Source organism: Atta cephalotes (assembly GCF_000143395.1).
Source record: "Atta cephalotes unplaced genomic scaffold scaffold00004, whole genome shotgun sequence".
NCBI lineage: Eukaryota > Metazoa > Arthropoda > Insecta > Hymenoptera > Formicidae > Atta > Atta cephalotes.
Genome location: NW_012130068.1, coordinates 2,535,102 through 2,550,244, shown reverse-complemented (window position 1 = coordinate 2,550,244; position 15,143 = coordinate 2,535,102). Strand labels below are relative to the sequence as shown.

General features: G+C 28.2%; 2 protein-coding genes across 2 annotated transcripts; one reads left to right on the top strand and one right to left on the bottom strand.

Moving 5' to 3' along the window:
* Positions 1-3,961: 3,961 nt before the first annotated feature.
* Positions 3,962-5,090, top strand: LOC105625911 (NF-kappa-B inhibitor-interacting Ras-like protein). The gene is made up of 2 exons (XM_012207221.1): positions 3,962-4,060; positions 4,584-5,090. Exons 1-2 carry the CDS (start codon positions 3,962-3,964, stop codon positions 5,088-5,090), a joined length of 606 nt encoding a protein of 201 aa, XP_012062611.1.
* Positions 5,091-5,697: 607 nt separating this feature from the next.
* On the bottom strand, positions 5,698-7,789 carry LOC105625910 (fatty acid 2-hydroxylase). Its single transcript, XM_012207220.1, has 6 exons — positions 7,445-7,789; positions 6,560-6,785; positions 6,278-6,429; positions 6,070-6,202; positions 5,847-5,966; positions 5,698-5,783 (listed from the first exon to the last, which is right to left on the bottom strand). Exons 1-6 carry the CDS (start codon positions 7,787-7,789, stop codon positions 5,698-5,700), a joined length of 1,062 nt encoding a protein of 353 aa, XP_012062610.1.
* Positions 7,790-15,143: the final 7,354 nt, after the last annotated feature.

Genomic DNA, 15,143 nt, shown 5'->3' with positions numbered 1-15,143 from the left:
ACTCATAGTAGTAAGAACGAAATAATAATAATATAATTATATAATAATAATAATAAATATATATATATATATATATATATATATATATATATATATATATATATATATATAAAAGCACAGACAGCAATGAAATTACGTAATCTGAATGTATGTAAAATTTTTGATATTAGTACAATACAAACTTTCATTTTGTATTAATATAATTTAGATAAACAACACAGTAGCAATTCTTCACGAATTATCCACTTATAATAGCGATATAGCCTTACATGAACAGGTAATTTAATTACAAGTGTATATATAGCTTTAATTATATTTTTAGACATAATTACTACTACTCATGAAATTTCGGACATCAACATTATCATGTAGTCATGTAAAAAAATGAGGGTAAAAGTTTAAATTAGGGGAATCTGATCCGATGATCTTGGCATATATTGTTAAGTCATGACGCTGAATGACCTTCGACAGATGTTAGGCTTTGTTATTCATTAAAAAGTTATTAACAAAAAAGTTTAAAAAATAACGTTTTATTTCTACTATATACAACGTACAAATTAAAAACTATCCCAACCCTTTCCTATTTGTCTAATGACTTTCCATGCGATACAACGTTCTTAGGTAGGCGAGTGTGAGGTGAACCTTCGCGAAAAGTTAAACGTGGAAATGTAAATTATATAAATTATATATCAGAATATATATAGAATATAGTGAAATATATATTTTGTGTTAAAAAATTAGGTTTTATTTATTGATCTTTTTCTATTAATAACTTTTTAATATTCATTTTAATATTCATTTTAATAATATGAAAGTAATTTTTAAAATTTTTGAATAACGAGCGGCGGCTAAAACCTGATCTGAGGTCATTCAAGAGTTTGACAACACATATCGATATCATAAGAGTGGGGTCAGCTAATCTGAATTTTTATCAAAATTGTGTACATTATAAAACCATATTATTCTTTTATTTTTAGATACTTATACATATAATGTGATGTACGTACTAACACTATAGATAGGGATGGTTGGCAAAAACTTTATAAATTATTTTTAATTTTATATTTATTTTATAAAGAGAATTTTCGAAATTCATTGATTGATCATGCTACTAATATTCTATAATCTATAATAAAATAAAGTATGTACAAAAGTATTCTAAAATATATTTAAGAAGAAATATATTTAACATAATTGTTATTTTATAATAATATCTTAACATTTACAACTTTCATTTTACATGTTTACTCGATGTAGTACAAATGTCTGAACTTGAACCATGAACAGTAGCAAAGATCCCTATTAAGAGATATCGAGTTTATTTTGAATAAATGCTAAAAATCTATGAGTAGAATAAAAAAAAAGATTATTTTGAAGGGAACTTAATAAGCTTTAGATTAATGTTATATAAAATTTAATTTAAATTTTAATTTTTTTATAAATTAAAGAAATGTAAACAGTGAGCAAATCACAAAGTAAAAAAATTGTGTTCCTAATATGAGATGACCCGAGAAATCGATAATAAAACGCAAAGTACATCAGTATTAAAAAACTTTATTTAATGTTTTCTAAAATATAAATAAACACAGCCAGTGCACGTGCAAAATGAGTATGCGATCCATATCTAGCTGACTCGTTTTCAAGTTAGTTGGAATCAAGCATCGCAAAAACAGGCACTCGATGTTTATTTTGATTGTCCTTTTTATTATTATATATTTATACTTCAGCAACGATTTTCATTATGACATAGGAGTATAGGTTATTTCATATTAAAAATACGCTGAGAATCTCATATTACGATTTTGATGCTTTACGGTTTTACGATCATCAAATCTAACTTCTGTAATTAAGCAATTTAATTCACATATCACGTATTTTTTTATTAATACGACTATCTATTAATACGACTTCTCTATGATACTACCTACTCTCACTATATGAAGAATTTATTGACAAATATTTACTTATTAAATAATAAACAAAAAGTTTAAAAGCTCATTTCAACGACACTTGAAGATATCCAAATTTTAAAATCTTTTTTCGCAACGACTACAGACACGATCTAATAATGAATTTTTCACTAAATAGTTTTCAATCTAAGAACAATAAATTCATGGTGGAATCAATAGATAGCGTTTATTAATTTAGCGGAAACGCTGTTATCTCATATTAGGCGCCTATTTCATAATAGGGGGCTTTTCTCTATATAACTAAACATTTGTTCAATTATTTATTTTAATTAGATTTTACAATTTATACTGCAAATAAAGCAAAGAGAGATAAAATTTGGCATGGGACTTGTCTACTTTGGTTATAATTTCATTTCGAAGGTACGTTTTATATTGAACAAGTGTATATAAACATGTAATAGAACATAAATACGTATATATTTATTTTTTCACAATTAAAATTACATAAGTATCTAAATGGCAGCATATTATTTAAATTATTTATCAATTAACTGCGTTTTTATATCTTTGATTGTTATTTTACATATTCAAAATCTTCTTTTACACTATATTTTTTTTAATATGACAAAGCTATTTTTACTAACAATAAGTATAATAAAAGCATTTTTTTTTCAGTATTACTCGTCAGTTTTGACCGTCGTGGTGACTTTAATACAGATGGATATTTATACGAAAATTTAGAATCTGTAATTATAGTGTGAAATTGTGGATTTCACACCCAAAATTTAGCGCAGCCTAAAAATCCACACTCAGGAAATTCAAGAATTGAATTAAAAGTTAAATATGAGTTAAATATGATGCAAAAGTTAGCGTTGGGCAATAACTTGCCCAATCTGACTGTGCTACATATTCATAAGGATGTAGCAAGGACATGGACAATAATTTGAAGCAATAAATGAATTCATTAGTAGGATCTGATGGAGAGCGGAATTATAAATTTGACGGAGATAAATTTTATTTGCAAATGAGATTAAGATTACAAAGAATAAATAAAAACAAACAAAGATCATCACTTCATAATCTGACTACTTATTTCGTCCTTCCTTCGTCAAAATTTCCAAAGCAAGCTAAGTCGACGGATATTATTATTATCACTAATAGATCACTCGTGCGAAGTTGGCCTTCCAACTTTTGAGAAAATTAATTTTCTATAGTTCATTTGCTTACTCACTGTATGCACATTTATGCACACTTTGAATTTCCGTTTGCACACTTCTCATAAGAAAAACAATCGAATTGTTTCGAAATGTGCGAAAATCTATTGATTAAGATCCAAATTGCTCGAAGTTGGAGGACAAGTGTGAAGTTAGTCTCCCTCCTTCTCAAAATTGTTTTTTTAATAACTTTCTTATTAGAAGTGTGTAAACGAAAATTCAAAGTATGCATAAATATGCAAACGATGAACAATCGAATGAGCAGATCTTCTATTCTGAGAACAATGATTTCAGAGAGGTTGTATTTTCTGGTAAACAGCAGTAATAGATTAATATAAATAAATAGTTTTATTCATCACGCTTCTTAGAATGGAATCCTCCCAAATGAAATATTAAAAGGTGAAATTATAAATCATGATGTCTAATTCTGGCCATGGCCTCGCCCTTAGAACTTTCTTTTTTTACAAATATTTATAGCAAAATATTATATTTTTAAATATTATATGTATTTCTAAATAGATTATCACAATTTTGATATTCTAAAAATATTTTTTAATTTAAAGACACTCTTATATATAAACAATACATAGATTTCATTATATTATTTTTTTTTTTGTATTTCTCGTCGAACTTACTTGTTCAACGGGACAGTTTTGATTTTTTGATTCCCACGCGCGAATGACGCGAACAATTCCCTGCACTAGTTCTCACGCGCACTGACGCAAACTTGACACATGGCAACATATGGAATGGAACGCTAGGTGTCAGACAGTGTTCTATTATTCTATGTAATGTTATCGCTACGCGAAGAAATCGGTACTTAACGAAGATCTAGATATGGGGAAAACTACGAGAGTAGTCGTTTGCGGGATGAAAGGAGTTGGCAAAACCGCCCTGCTAGAGCAGCTCGTGTATGGAAATATCAACGCAAAAACGGTATGTATTTTAGGTTATGTCACTTTGAAATCCTCCATGCCTACTTTATGGGACTTTATGGATTGTAAGATCTTAAGCTTCTACAATGAGTCGGTAATCGGTAGTCCTAAGTCTTATCGGCCAATAGTCAACTTGTGCGACTAAGACGTTTTTCTTAAGTCTTTCTTGATCAAATTCAACTTTATTCCTTCCTATTAGTCGAATTAAACGACTCGCTGTACAATTAACAACTAATAGATGCAAAAAATCATAGTCATCTATTTAGATTAAAACTAGTTAAGACTTAAGATTTCCGACTACGAACTCATTGTAGAATCAGCTTTAGATCAGCCTATTACAGATGGACAATATATAGACAATAGAAATCAGGAATAATACACAGGCAATATCAGAAACCGTATCAATACACAGCAATTTCTGGTAGGTTGAAGCCTATTACGTGTGTGTTATTCCCTGTATCTATTGCCTGTGCATTTAAATATATCTGTGGTCTAATATTGAAGTAATAATTAATTAATTGCAGGAAATTCATCCCACAATCGAAGACATTTATGTCGCCAACATTGAGACTGATCGGGGCACAAAAGAGAAGGTCAGGTTCTATGATACAGCTGGGCTTGAATCTCTGCAGAGTAATGTAAATAATCAGCAGCTTCCACGACATTATCTTGGTTTCGCCGATGGTTACGTCTTAGTATACGATACTGGCAAACCTGAATCTCTAGATGTGCTCTTCCCTCTAAAGAAGGATATTGACAAGAACAAGGATAAAAAGGAGATAACTGTGATCGTAATTGGTAATCGGACAATCAAAACTGATGTATTGAATAACTTAGAGAATACCGTAAACAAGGCAACTAACTGGTGTACCAGAGAAAAGGTTAAACATTATGAGGTAAACATCATGGATAGATCTACTCTGTTTGAGGCATTTGTACATTTATCGTCCAAGTTGAATCCTCCCACTAATAAAAGTACATTTCCGCAATTAAGTATGGGCAGAAAGACTGTTAAGGCCGAAGCACAGTGATGTAGTCACTTAGAAATTTAATTAGCGTCGATCTAGATAGTGGCAATATGAGTCCCTTGTGAATTTTGTACTCAGGTATAATGTATTTAATGCGTGGCTAAAAACCACAATGCAAATGTGCTTTGAGATCTCAATAACGATATATATTTTCTGTTAACTTTGGACATTTTGTGATATTAAGCTTGAAATGGGATAAATGGACTTGTATTCATGATTATTTAAGATATCAAGTTATGTACTTAAGACACCAACAACTTTTCTAGTTTAAAGCCTTATTTAATCTTACATTTACTTAATCAAATAAATACAAAGCTATAAAATACAAATTTGTCGATATTTTACTTTGTGACGTTTTTTTTATTGTTATTTGAAAGATTTTTTTAATCACGTAAATACATTTATAAAAGATTAATGAATCTCAAAAATATATGTACTTAAATCGACTGAATATATAGTTAAGTTTAAATTATAAAAATAATATTCTGTACTTATATAATTACAGTTATATAATTGCGATTATATCAATAATAAATTATTATTCGTATAATAAAAATATAAAAAATTAATATTATCAATAAATATAAATGTCATATTTTTTTTAACTATTTCACCATTTTAAAGGTTCTTTTAGTTTTCTCAAAGTTAGATCCGTATTAAGTATTCGATCCCATAATCCATTAGTAATTCCAAATCCTGTAAAAGATGATACAATAATGATTAATTCTTTGTATACTAATAGTAATTTGCATTAATTACCTTGTTCATGATGTACGAAGTGATGATAGTTATGTTTTCTTTTCATTGTATATAAATATGATTCTGCCATCGGTGCTCCATTGTGCAAATAATAGTGCATTAAATCGTAACCCAAATAGCCTGTAAAAGTAGATATAGTCACTGATGTTTTAAGTAACTTATAATATTTTCTGACAAAATTTCTGACAAAATTTATGAATATATAAATACATAAAGTATTTACCCATTGTACTGCCAGCAGCAATAAAATGAACTAATGTCATAGGAAAAATAACCTTATAAATTTCCCAAGCAATTGCTGCCAAAAATAAAGCGAATATCGGTGGGAATACTTGTCTTCGATCATCCAACGGTGCCTATTGGCACAACTTTTGTATATAATTGAAAATCAATATTTAATTTAAAATATATCATAGATTTATGAATCTTACCTTGTGATGATTTCCATGCATTAAAAAATGTAGTGTAATCAGTATTTTCGAATTATGTGGTGGTCTAAAATGAAATATTTTTCGATGAAAGAAATATTCTAAAATAGTCCATATAAATAATCCCAGAATGAAAGATGGTAAAATATTTTGCACTGTAATCACAAAAAGAATGTACATACTTTATGGTAGAATATACATAAAAAAATGTTCGTACATATTTATTATTTCTTTATTATTTACTTTACTATTTTTAATATTTTTTTATTGTAAAATACGAATTACCAATATTTGTCGAAACATTCAAGACGCAGCCCATATAAAAGAAATATGTAATTATGGGTAGCCAGATAATCGGCAGGATATACCATGGCGAAATCGATAATTTCTCTAAAATGTCTGATTGGAAAAATCGAATAGGCCGGTTTATTGGCAGATTTACCCATTCCCAATATTGTTCGCCCATAAAACCTACTTGCCATAAAATAGGCTTGTCCCAGTTTATTAAATTCTGAAATAAAATAAAATTAAAAAATTTTGAAAAAAAAATAATTTTCCTAAGCGATAATTTACTAAAAGCATTAATTTAATTAGCATGCAACTAGCTTTGCCTTTTACCTAGGTATACATTTTTTTCATTGATTTAAAAATAACTGCACGCAAAACTGGACATTCTGCAATTTTATATAGACTTATCTTAAATTTTTTTTATCTGTACATAGTAAATGGTATGTTTCGTAGAATATAGAGATAAACTTGAAGATAAAAACCAAGCCTATTAGATAAATTTGATGTTACGTATTGTATATATAACGAATATTTTTTATGATTACGAAAATATTTTTGTCATAATTTGATAATTATTTTTTCATAACTAACGATTTTTAGATTGAATTTGATATATTATTTTATAATTTGATGTATGTATAGCAAAAATATATTTTTTTAGGATCGAAATATACACGTCGAATATACGTAAATACATATTTAAAAAATTCACACTGTATGTAAAATTAAAAATAAAGTATCTGTCAACGGGAAATATAAATTATCAATCTGACTGTTTAAAGTGATCTGTAACTGCGGATATATAATACAAGGTACACATATAATAACATTTTTTTAATGACATCAATGTCATTTGTTATTTCTCATTTATAAATCACTTACTTCGTACTCATTGTATCTCACTTGATGTTGTACAGCGAATTCTTCGAGAAGATAGTAAGCAGACTTTGAATGAGGATTTTTTGCTAATTCTTTATCCAAGTCTTGATCCTTGAGACGCATAAGCGTGTTTTTTCCTCCAGGATGATTATTCAAGAAATTGTGAACATTATAAACGCGATCGCGATATTTAACGAGAAACTCAGTTGTTTCCCGCGGCGTATTATCAATGTTATGATTTTCCGTTTCGTTTGTACACGTGTCAAAATTTTTCATTGTCAAAACATTCTCATTCATATTCTCTAAATGACATATATTATTGAATTTTTTATCTCGACAAGCAGCCATATCAAAAGATATAAAAAAAAGAAGCAAGTTACGCACGTGATGTAAGACTCGGTGTGCACCGTGCACTCCAGTACATTCTACTAAAGAGCTGACGTTATGTGACTCGGTAATTCACTATAACAGATAAGATTTTGCCGTATATTACGTGGGAGGGCTCGATGATCGCATTATGCCTTGTAAACAGCGACTACTAGCGTACTAAATACGATATTGCAGTGATAATCAAGATTATTTCTTGTACGTATATAATGAAAAGATACAAAATATTTGTGCATCTATTAACACTAAAATCAATACTAATTCATTTAAATGATATGCTCGATAAAATATTAACGCATACATTCACATATAGTAATGAATTAAGTATCAAAATTTCAAGAAGATATTAAGTTCTGTTATATAAATTAATTGTTAGTCATAAATTTTTAAAAAGTTCATAAATTTTGATAAGCCTTTTGTACAAATTTGTAATTTTTTCTCAAAAGAGAATCTTTGTAGAATTGCGAGTTCTTTGAGAAATACCTATTAAAACTTTGTCGTGAATCTTACATAACACATCTACAATTTATATCTCTAGAGAAATATCAAAGATAATAGAAGAGATCGCATCTTTTTTCGGCAATAAATAAGCTTTTATTTAAACGCTTTGAATCTTGTGTACACTGTGTCCTAGTAAACGTCTAAAGTATTAATCGCTAAAAGTATTACGACAATGCTCAAGTTCGAGGACAAATTACAATTTGAGCATCCACGCTATCAAAAACGTACATAGTGTGTCGAGCAATTAAATACAATACGGAAGTACTCGTTTACTATCAAAATCGATTTCATCGCACTAAAGTAGTTATCATTACGTATAAACCTAATAAACGATCTAAACGAAAGTATAATACTCGCGCGTTCTCTTAATACGTAACTTAAGAAAATTTCGCAGGATAGAGGAAATCTCTTTTCTGACGAAAAGTGCATTTAACTGAACTTTAACAGCCTAAGACAGAACTATTCAACATTAATTATGTCATTTATAACTATATAATTATGTACATATCACTTCGAGGAATTACCGAGCGCGTCAGACACAAACGGTTCAAGCGAAAGTTGAATGAATATTGAAATGAGAGAACAAGCATGTTTCTCTGTATTTACGGTGCCATTAAAATTTTTTGCCCGATAAGAATATAGGCCAAAAAACGTTGTATGTAAATTCATGAAATGTTAAATCGTTGAGGATGAATTCGTTTACAAATGTATGTAGAGAGTTCGAGGAGTGTCGTGTATGACGATTGCAGATACTTCTTAATCCTTAATAAGTGACGTGGAAGAAGTTGACACGATAGTGTAATAAAGAATTTATCTCAAGAACACACACACACACACACACATACACGCACACATACGCACACGCACACGCACACGCATACGCACGCACACACGCACACACATATACACGCACGCACACACACACACACGCACGCACACACACACATACACACACACACACACACACAATGAATGCAAAAAGTATTCATATAGGGGTATTTTTAATAAAAAAATTATTTATAACGGAAAAAAACATTTTTGCTAAATGACAAAGGAATTTTGCATTTTAGTTTATTGTCCCTTCAATAAAATAAAATGATAATTCATACAACATAAGCCTCCAAAAAATGTTCAAAGGACATCCTAAAGATATTCTCAGAATGTCCTTCATATAAAGTATGCGTAGAAATTCTATCAAAAATTTTGATATTCTAGCAATGAACTTCAAACTTTTGTTTGAAACAAAACGAATTGATATTCATATATTGTAGCAAACCGTCTAAAAAATTATATACATATCAATCACAATATCATTTTAATTTTAATTTTTCAACGAAACATTTAAAATTTTGTCAAAATCCTTTCTGCAGCTACTGGTACAGCAATACTAGTGCTATCACACTTGTCTTTTCTTTTTTGAACATGTTCACGCATATTTAGTCGCACAGAGAGTTGCGTAATCTATTGCTTGTCACAGTGACTCATGATGAGCAAATATATTGATAAGAAAATCGAAGAATTCCTCTGCAGCTGCCGATTGTAAAAGTATGTACTGTAAATATGTAACTGTGTTAGTATTTTTAACCTAGAATCATGAACTGTGTGCATCAAATTTACGTTTTATGATTCCAGGATTAAAAATGTTGTAATCCACAGCTGGAATTTTTCGACTTTCTTATCAATATATTCACTCATTATAACCTGGTTATATGATGGCTATATATATGAAAAGCTCAATAAAATTCTTAAAGATCTTGATCTTTAAGATAAAGACTCTGTATCTGCCACAAAAATTTTATTGACCCATCCATATTTTTATGGATATATTTTAGCAAAATTATTTTTTCCTTGTCGAAGATAAATATTAACAGTTTTATACAATAAGTACATTCCTTAGATAAACGAAAGAGCTTCGCAATCTTCGAAAGTAAATTTCTCAATTGTACCAAGGTATTATTTTTATATCCAAATAATATAATTTTCTCTCTTCAAGATAATATATTTTAAGATAATATATTTTATCTATCTTTAAAATAATATATTTTAATTATATGCCTCGATAATCTAACTATAAGGACACTTGCCCGGAGATTCCCGAGATTTCCCGGTCGAGATTTTTTTTTGTAATAAAATTGTTTACAAATTCTAATAAGTTTAGCATTATTAAAATTTTTCCAAGATGCCTATCAGTATAAAATTATTATATTTTTATTATAATTCTGTTCGGATTACATTTTAAAAGTTCAAAAATCAATTCTATGACACAATTTTCATAATGACCGTTAAAGGCTTTTATTTTCTATTGATTGTTGTGTGTTCAATATATGATTCAATAAATTTTTGTTTTTATATTATTTAATTATATATCTTTTTAGACAAAATAGTTGTGAGAAATATATAGTTCTTTGTTAATAAATTGTTAATTAATATTTACTTAAAAAATAAGATTTTTTTTAAAAGATATTTTCCCTGTACTTTTTGCATTCATAAACGTACAGATTTCTTACTTTTTTATTACAACTTTTTCGAATGATTCTCTTTTGGATTTAATGCCGAGTCTAATTATTTTTATAGTTTTCTGAAACATTTAAGAACATAAAAATATAAGAAAGTATTGACATTAATTTTAATTATACTTACAAAAGAAGTCATCCAAATGTCCATCTGAAGAAGTAACGGATAGAAGTTATAATATCTTATCTCCTATTAACTAGAATGAGTACCATTCGCTCAGAAAATTTGATATTCATTAGAGGAATTTAAAATCCACTGTAAATGAGTCCGGCTCCATTTCCGGCTCCGGAAATGAGTTTAAATGAGTTTTTTCGTAATTTTTTTTTTACTTTTTGAGTTTTGCTATGTACATATGAGTAATATACGTAAGTGGAATAGGAAAACTTGATTTTATGAAATCTCAATTCCAGTGATGCGTGTGGAACATTTTTTTATTTATCCCTCTCAAAGTTCAAATTTGCGTTTGGGTATGATATATTTATAAAGTTGTACGAATGTGTGTACGTATAAAAATATATACATTTTCTTACTTATTATATATTTTCTTTAATGTATTATTATTATACATTTTCAATGAATTGAAATTCGAAAAGTTAAAAATATTTTATTTTAAGTTTTGTTATATTATAAAGTAGAAAAATTAGAAATAAATTAGAAATTTCTCATTGAATCGAAACCCAAGTTTTTCTTTCCATACTTATATTACATATGAAGCATTCTATGTTGAAGACTTTTGTCAAAGACTTCTGAAACCATTTCCAACATCATTTTTATTTTTTTTCTTTTAATTTGCTGACTTATCTATATAGAATCTATATAGAACTTATCTATATAGAAAATATAAGACACGTGTTTCGCGAAAAAAACTTGAGATTTTTTGTGAACTTGTTAACATGAAATGCCTCGTACATAGAAAAATCCGAAAAGTAAAAACAAATTACAAAAAAATTTTATTTAAATCCATTTTCGAAATCGAAAATCGAAATCGAATTATAGCGAACTTTAGCTCCAATCTTCTAATGGATTCCGAGCAAATGGCATTCTCTTTAGTTAATAGAAGATAGGATACTACAACTTCTGACCGTTACTTTTCAATAGTTGAACAACTGAGTTACAACTGGGTAACTTCTTTTATTAGTTATTCATTCTGTACATAAACGAGAGCTAAAAGTTAAAATTCAAGTAATGGAATCCGAAAAATGCTTTGTATATATTCTATTGATGTCTTTACACTTTATAAATTTTTTTATTCAAAGCAATATATCGACATGAGTAAAAATAATTCCTCAATACAAAAAAAGTTTTTTGAAGCAACTGAAAAATATATATGTATCATACTGTATTACCACTTTTAAATAAAACGAAAATATTTTAATCAAAATTTAACAAAATAAAAATGGGCTGTTTTTTCATATAATGAGAAAAAATGATATCTTCTGCATTTGTTAATTTTTTTGTAATATTATGATTGCAATGATTCATAAAGTTAATCGCACTTCCGATAATTAATTATAATTTAGATAAATCTAAATAGTAATTAATCACGTGTCATCGTCATTTTACTGATATCAATTATCTATCTGTCTATATAATTATAATAAAGAAAAATAATTATAATAAAGAAATAATGAATTACATTAAAAAAAAAGTAAATTTGATTCAATCTTTGAAATAATAAATACATTAGTATTAAATATATTATTATTACGTAAGGCGCGCTGTAAAAGCTATGATTAAAATTAAATTAATAATACAAAAACAATACAATCTTTTTACATCTGGGATACAGGACGACCTCGGACGGTATGATCTTAAAATTTAAAGTAAAATAACGATGTTTAAAGAAAACCGGCTTTTGCTGTTTGTCACGTGTTTTACATTTTATCAACGTTCTTGTCTTGTTCCGAAACAATGACTAACTATCGCTTATCGTACAACTCATATTTATAGAAAAAGAATTTTAATTTGCGCAACGGTCTTACTTATTGTTACATAATTTCTAAATTTGCGTCTCTCGTGAAGAGAAGGACAATATTGTTTTCTTACTTCAAAAGTGACACAACTCAACAAATTTTCAAGTTATTACCATGAATGAGTTAAGTAGAGTAAAAACTTACTCTGTCAATCAAAAGTAAACTTAACTAACTTAACAGCCCATCTGTTAATAATTTTTTGTGTCGTTTTCTTAAGCTTTTAAAGAAATCATAATACTTTCTACAAAAGTAATACATCTTGAGTTGCGTCATTTTTGTAAATAAAAAGGAGGATCTTCTATAAAAATTATATAGAGTTAAAACAGTTTTTAGTGATCGAAGTTTGAAGAAAAAGTTTATTATTTTGAATTTAGTCATTTTAGCTGATAGAACTAAATATAAACTTTTGATGATTTTTCGAATTATGTATGTCATTTTTTATGAATTATTGCGGATTTGTTATAATTTTGTAATATATCAATTTAAAAAAGGTAACTTTTTAAAAAAACGATTTTCGTAAAACGAAAATAATAAAAATGATATTTAATCATGTTTCTATTCTTTTTATCGATATTATTTGATTTGTCAATAATTTTCTGTTGTATAAGTTGAAAAATAGTTTTTCCCTTTTTCTGAAAAGCTTAATTTTTTAAATTGTATCATTTTCGAAGTAAAAGAACGATATGATTTTTCATAGAAAATAGAGAAGAAAAAGTAAACATATACAGATGTATGTCGTTACTATTCTAAGCGATTCAAAAAATAGGTATCTCACAAAGTATCAATTTAGATACTATTTGTGACGTAACGCCACGAATTATTATTTACAATGGCACACACGCGTTACGCATTCGTTTCATTGAATTCGTAATGTCATTAATATAATGATCTCCCGATCGCTTTTATTTTACATTCAAGTAGTATATCAAACTCCGTTGCAATCTCAGCGCGAGCTTGACGCGCCTATTTGCACAGATATACCGATCACTAATTCGACCTTCGTTGAATTAATTCCAATCCTGCGTACATTCCCATTGATGCGTGCGATTAATCGATCGCAGTTTAAATACAATATAAATGAGATATAGAATGATAAATGGTGGATCTATGGTCATCCCGTACTTAGAGATCGCATCTCTACGTGAATGAAAAGCCTAAGACACAATTGAAAAGCACAGTTAATAAAAATAAAACATTTCAATCAATCAGAAACCTCGTATTCCCGATGTAGTCGGTATATTCGATTTTTAATAGGTCTAATAAGTTTGTTATTTCTTGTTTCTTGCCTGGTTGCTTTTCAAATTATGCATTAAGCTAAAGAATACCTTCGTGCAGCAATTCGTATGGCGAACGCGACTTTCAGATCATAATTTTTCTTATTATTGACATTACGATTGACGATTGACATTTACATTATTCGACTGACGTTTTTACATCAATATATTATTATATCTCACGGGCAAGAACTTAAGGGATGGAACTTGGCATATACGACCACGTTGATTATCCGTGGAATCGATATATAATATTTCTGTACCCAAAATAGCTGGACCAGCCAAACGATGCTGAGCGCGCAGCGCGCGAGGGGCTACTTCCCGAAGGAAAAATCTGTCGATCTTGCAATAGCGGTAGTTCCGCGTGCATTCTCAATGAGCTCGAGATATATATCTCATACAACACACACAATGCCAAGTATAATCTATCAGTATACATCCCGGTAATCTTATCTCGAAATTAGCAGTAAAGAAATTTAACGCATCGCTATCATATCTGACTACAATGACAGCGTATTTGTGTAGAAATAAAAAAATATCTTTAATGACAATTTTAGAATTATAATTGCTTCTTTGCGTAATATAATTTTAACATTTACCAATTAAAAAGATAATTTACGTAAATTAAATCATTTGCCGAACGTATCATTATAGATAATGCAGATCTAATCAATCGTGTTTCCTCTTCATTTCTTTCTATGAAATACTGAAATTTAATTAATTTTTAACATTAAATATGTAAAAAAATATATACATAATACATATTTTTATAAAATATTATAATATATTAAAATATATTAAAATATTATAATTATATATTAATAAATAATATACTATAATACATTATACATATGTATAAAAAATTTATCTTTTCCAAGCTTAGTAATATACACTCATAAATATACTTGTAATATAATATTGTATATATAGATTAACATTCCTTTTTATCTTGTAAACGTAGGAAATTGAAAAAGATTAATGAAAAAATTAACTTGTTTAGTATCTATTCTTTAAATTTTTGGAAACAAGATCAATTAATTCTGGACTGCCATG

What these genes read in the sequence shown, in the direction of transcription:
- LOC105625911 (XM_012207221.1), top strand. Translation starts at nt 3,962, where the DNA reads ATGGGGAAAACTACGAGAGTAGTCGTTTGCGGGATGAAAGGAGTTGGC. An exon ending in GAAATATCAACGCAAAAACG is followed by an intron (nt 4,061 to 4,583) that starts GTATGTATTTTA and finishes AATTAATTGCAG; the next exon opens with GAAATTCATCCCACAATCGA.
- LOC105625910 (XM_012207220.1), bottom strand. Translation starts at nt 7,789, where the DNA reads ATGGCTGCTTGTCGAGATAAAAAATTCAATAATATATGTCATTTAGAG. An exon ending in TGAGATACAATGAGTACGAA is followed by an intron (nt 6,786 to 7,444) that starts GTAAGTGATTTA and finishes ATTTTATTTCAG; the next exon opens with AATTTAATAAACTGGGACAA. An exon ending in TGCATGGAAATCATCACAAG is followed by an intron (nt 6,203 to 6,277) that starts GTAAGATTCATA and finishes TTGTGCCAATAG; the next exon opens with GCACCGTTGGATGATCGAAG.